At 42.9% G+C, this 1795-nt stretch overlaps 2 protein-coding genes across 2 annotated transcripts; both read left to right on the plus strand.

Annotated features, from left to right (window-relative positions):
* Positions 1-296: 296 nt before the first annotated feature.
* LOC125813090 (uncharacterized) lies at positions 297-986 on the plus strand. Its single transcript, XM_049492578.1, has one exon. The coding sequence runs from the start codon at positions 297-299 to the stop codon at positions 984-986; it is 690 nt and encodes a 229-aa protein (XP_049348535.1).
* An 11-nt stretch (positions 987-997) lies between these two features.
* On the plus strand, positions 998-1570 carry LOC125813091 (uncharacterized). Its single transcript, XM_049492579.1, has one exon. It carries the CDS (start codon positions 998-1000, stop codon positions 1568-1570), a length of 573 nt encoding a protein of 190 aa, XP_049348536.1.
* The last annotated feature ends 225 nt before the right edge of the window (positions 1571-1795 follow it).

Raw genomic sequence — 1795 nt, forward strand, 5'->3', positions numbered from 1 at the left:
TATGTCACTCGCACCGCCATGAAAGCACAAGCGTTGGCCGATCATTTAGCAGAGAATCCGGTCGATGACGAATACGAGCCCCTAAGGACATACTTCCCTGATGAAGAAATCAACTCTATTGAGGAAGAAATTCCTAATGATGGTCACGTGTGGAAATTATATTTTGATGGGGCTGTCAACAAAAATGGAGTAGGAATTGGGGCAGTTCTTATCTCACCAAACGAATGTCATTATCCTGCCACAGCACGACTTCGATTCTTTTCTACCAACAAACAACAGAATACGAAGCTTGCATCATGGGTTTGAATATGGCAATAAATCTGGATGTGCAGGAGTTGGTGGTTTTAGGGGATTCCGATTTGCTCATTCGACAAGCTCGAGGCGAATGGGAGACTCGAGACATTAAACTCATGCCGTACAAACAATGTTTAGAAAACCTCATCAAAAGATTCAAGTCCATTGAATTCAGGTACATTCCCAGGTTTCACAATGAGTTAGCTGATGCTTTGGCCACCCTAGCCTCGATGCTTCCATACCCGGGTAATACCTATATTGACCCGTTGGAAATCCAAGTTAGGGATCAACATGGTTATTGCAATATAATTGAAGTAGAGCCAGACGGTGAGCCCTGGTATCACGACATTAAACGGTTTTTAAAAGCTAAAGAATATCCAATACATGCTGATAGAGATAAAAAAAGAACTATTAGGCGACTCGCCAATGGGTTCTTCTTGAGTGGCGATATCTTATATAAAAGGACTCCAGATTTGAATCTATTGCGATGTGTGAATATTCAAGAAGCAGAAACAATTATGAATGAGGTGCATTCAGGGGTTTGTGGCCCTCACATGAACGGTTATGTTCTAGCAAAAAAGATTATCCGGGCAGGGTACTATTGGTTGACCATGGAGCGAGATTGCTTTCGATTTGTACGCAGGTGCCATCAGTGCCAAATTCATAGCGACTTGATTCACTCACCCCTTTAGAGTTGCACCCTATGTCTGCTCCGTGGCCTTTTGTGGCTTGGGGAATGGACGTTATTGGGCCGATTGAGCCGAAAGCATCTAATGGGCATCGGTTTATTTTAGTTGCTATCGACTACTTTACCAAATGGGTGGAAGCTGTCACATTCAAATCAGTCACCAAGAAAGCAGTGGTGGACTTTGTTCATTCAAACATCATATGTCGTTTCGGCATACCAAAAATCATTATTACAGACAATGCAGCGAATCTCAACAGCCACCTGATGAAGGAAGTTTGCGAGCAATTTAAAATTGTTCATCGTCATTCAACCCCTTATCGACCCAAAGCAAATGGGGCTGTTGAAGCGGCAAATAAAAACATCAAGAAGATTCTTAGGAGAATGGTGCAAGGATCTAGGCAGTGGCATGAAAAACTACCATTTGCTCTCTTGGGATACCGCACACTATTCGTACGTCAGTCGGTGCAACTCCTTACTTATTGGTTTACGGAACTGAGGCTGTCATACCCGCAGAAGTTGAAATCCCTTCTCTTCGAATCATTGTCGAAGCAGAAATTGAGGACACGGAATGGGTTAAATCAAGGTTAGAACAATTAGCACTGATAGACGAAAAACGGTTGACATCAATTTGCTTTGGTCAATTATATCAGCAGAGGATGGCTCGAGCTTATAACAAGAAGGTACGCCCAAGAAATTTTGAAGTCGGTCAACTTGTTGTGAAACGCATCCTTCCCCATCAAGACGAGGCCAAAGGAAGTTTGCCCCAAATTGGCAAGGCCCTTATGTTATTAAACAAGTGCTATCAAAAGGAGC

Source organism: Solanum verrucosum, unplaced genomic scaffold (genome assembly GCF_900185275.1).
Source record: "Solanum verrucosum unplaced genomic scaffold, falcon-dt-bn FXZP01000256.1, whole genome shotgun sequence".
Classification (NCBI taxonomy): domain Eukaryota; kingdom Viridiplantae; phylum Streptophyta; class Magnoliopsida; order Solanales; family Solanaceae; genus Solanum; species Solanum verrucosum.

What these genes read in the sequence shown, in the direction of transcription:
- LOC125813090 (XM_049492578.1), top strand. Translation starts at nt 297, where the DNA reads ATGGGTTTGAATATGGCAATAAATCTGGATGTGCAGGAGTTGGTGGTT.
- LOC125813091 (XM_049492579.1), top strand. Translation starts at nt 998, where the DNA reads ATGTCTGCTCCGTGGCCTTTTGTGGCTTGGGGAATGGACGTTATTGGG.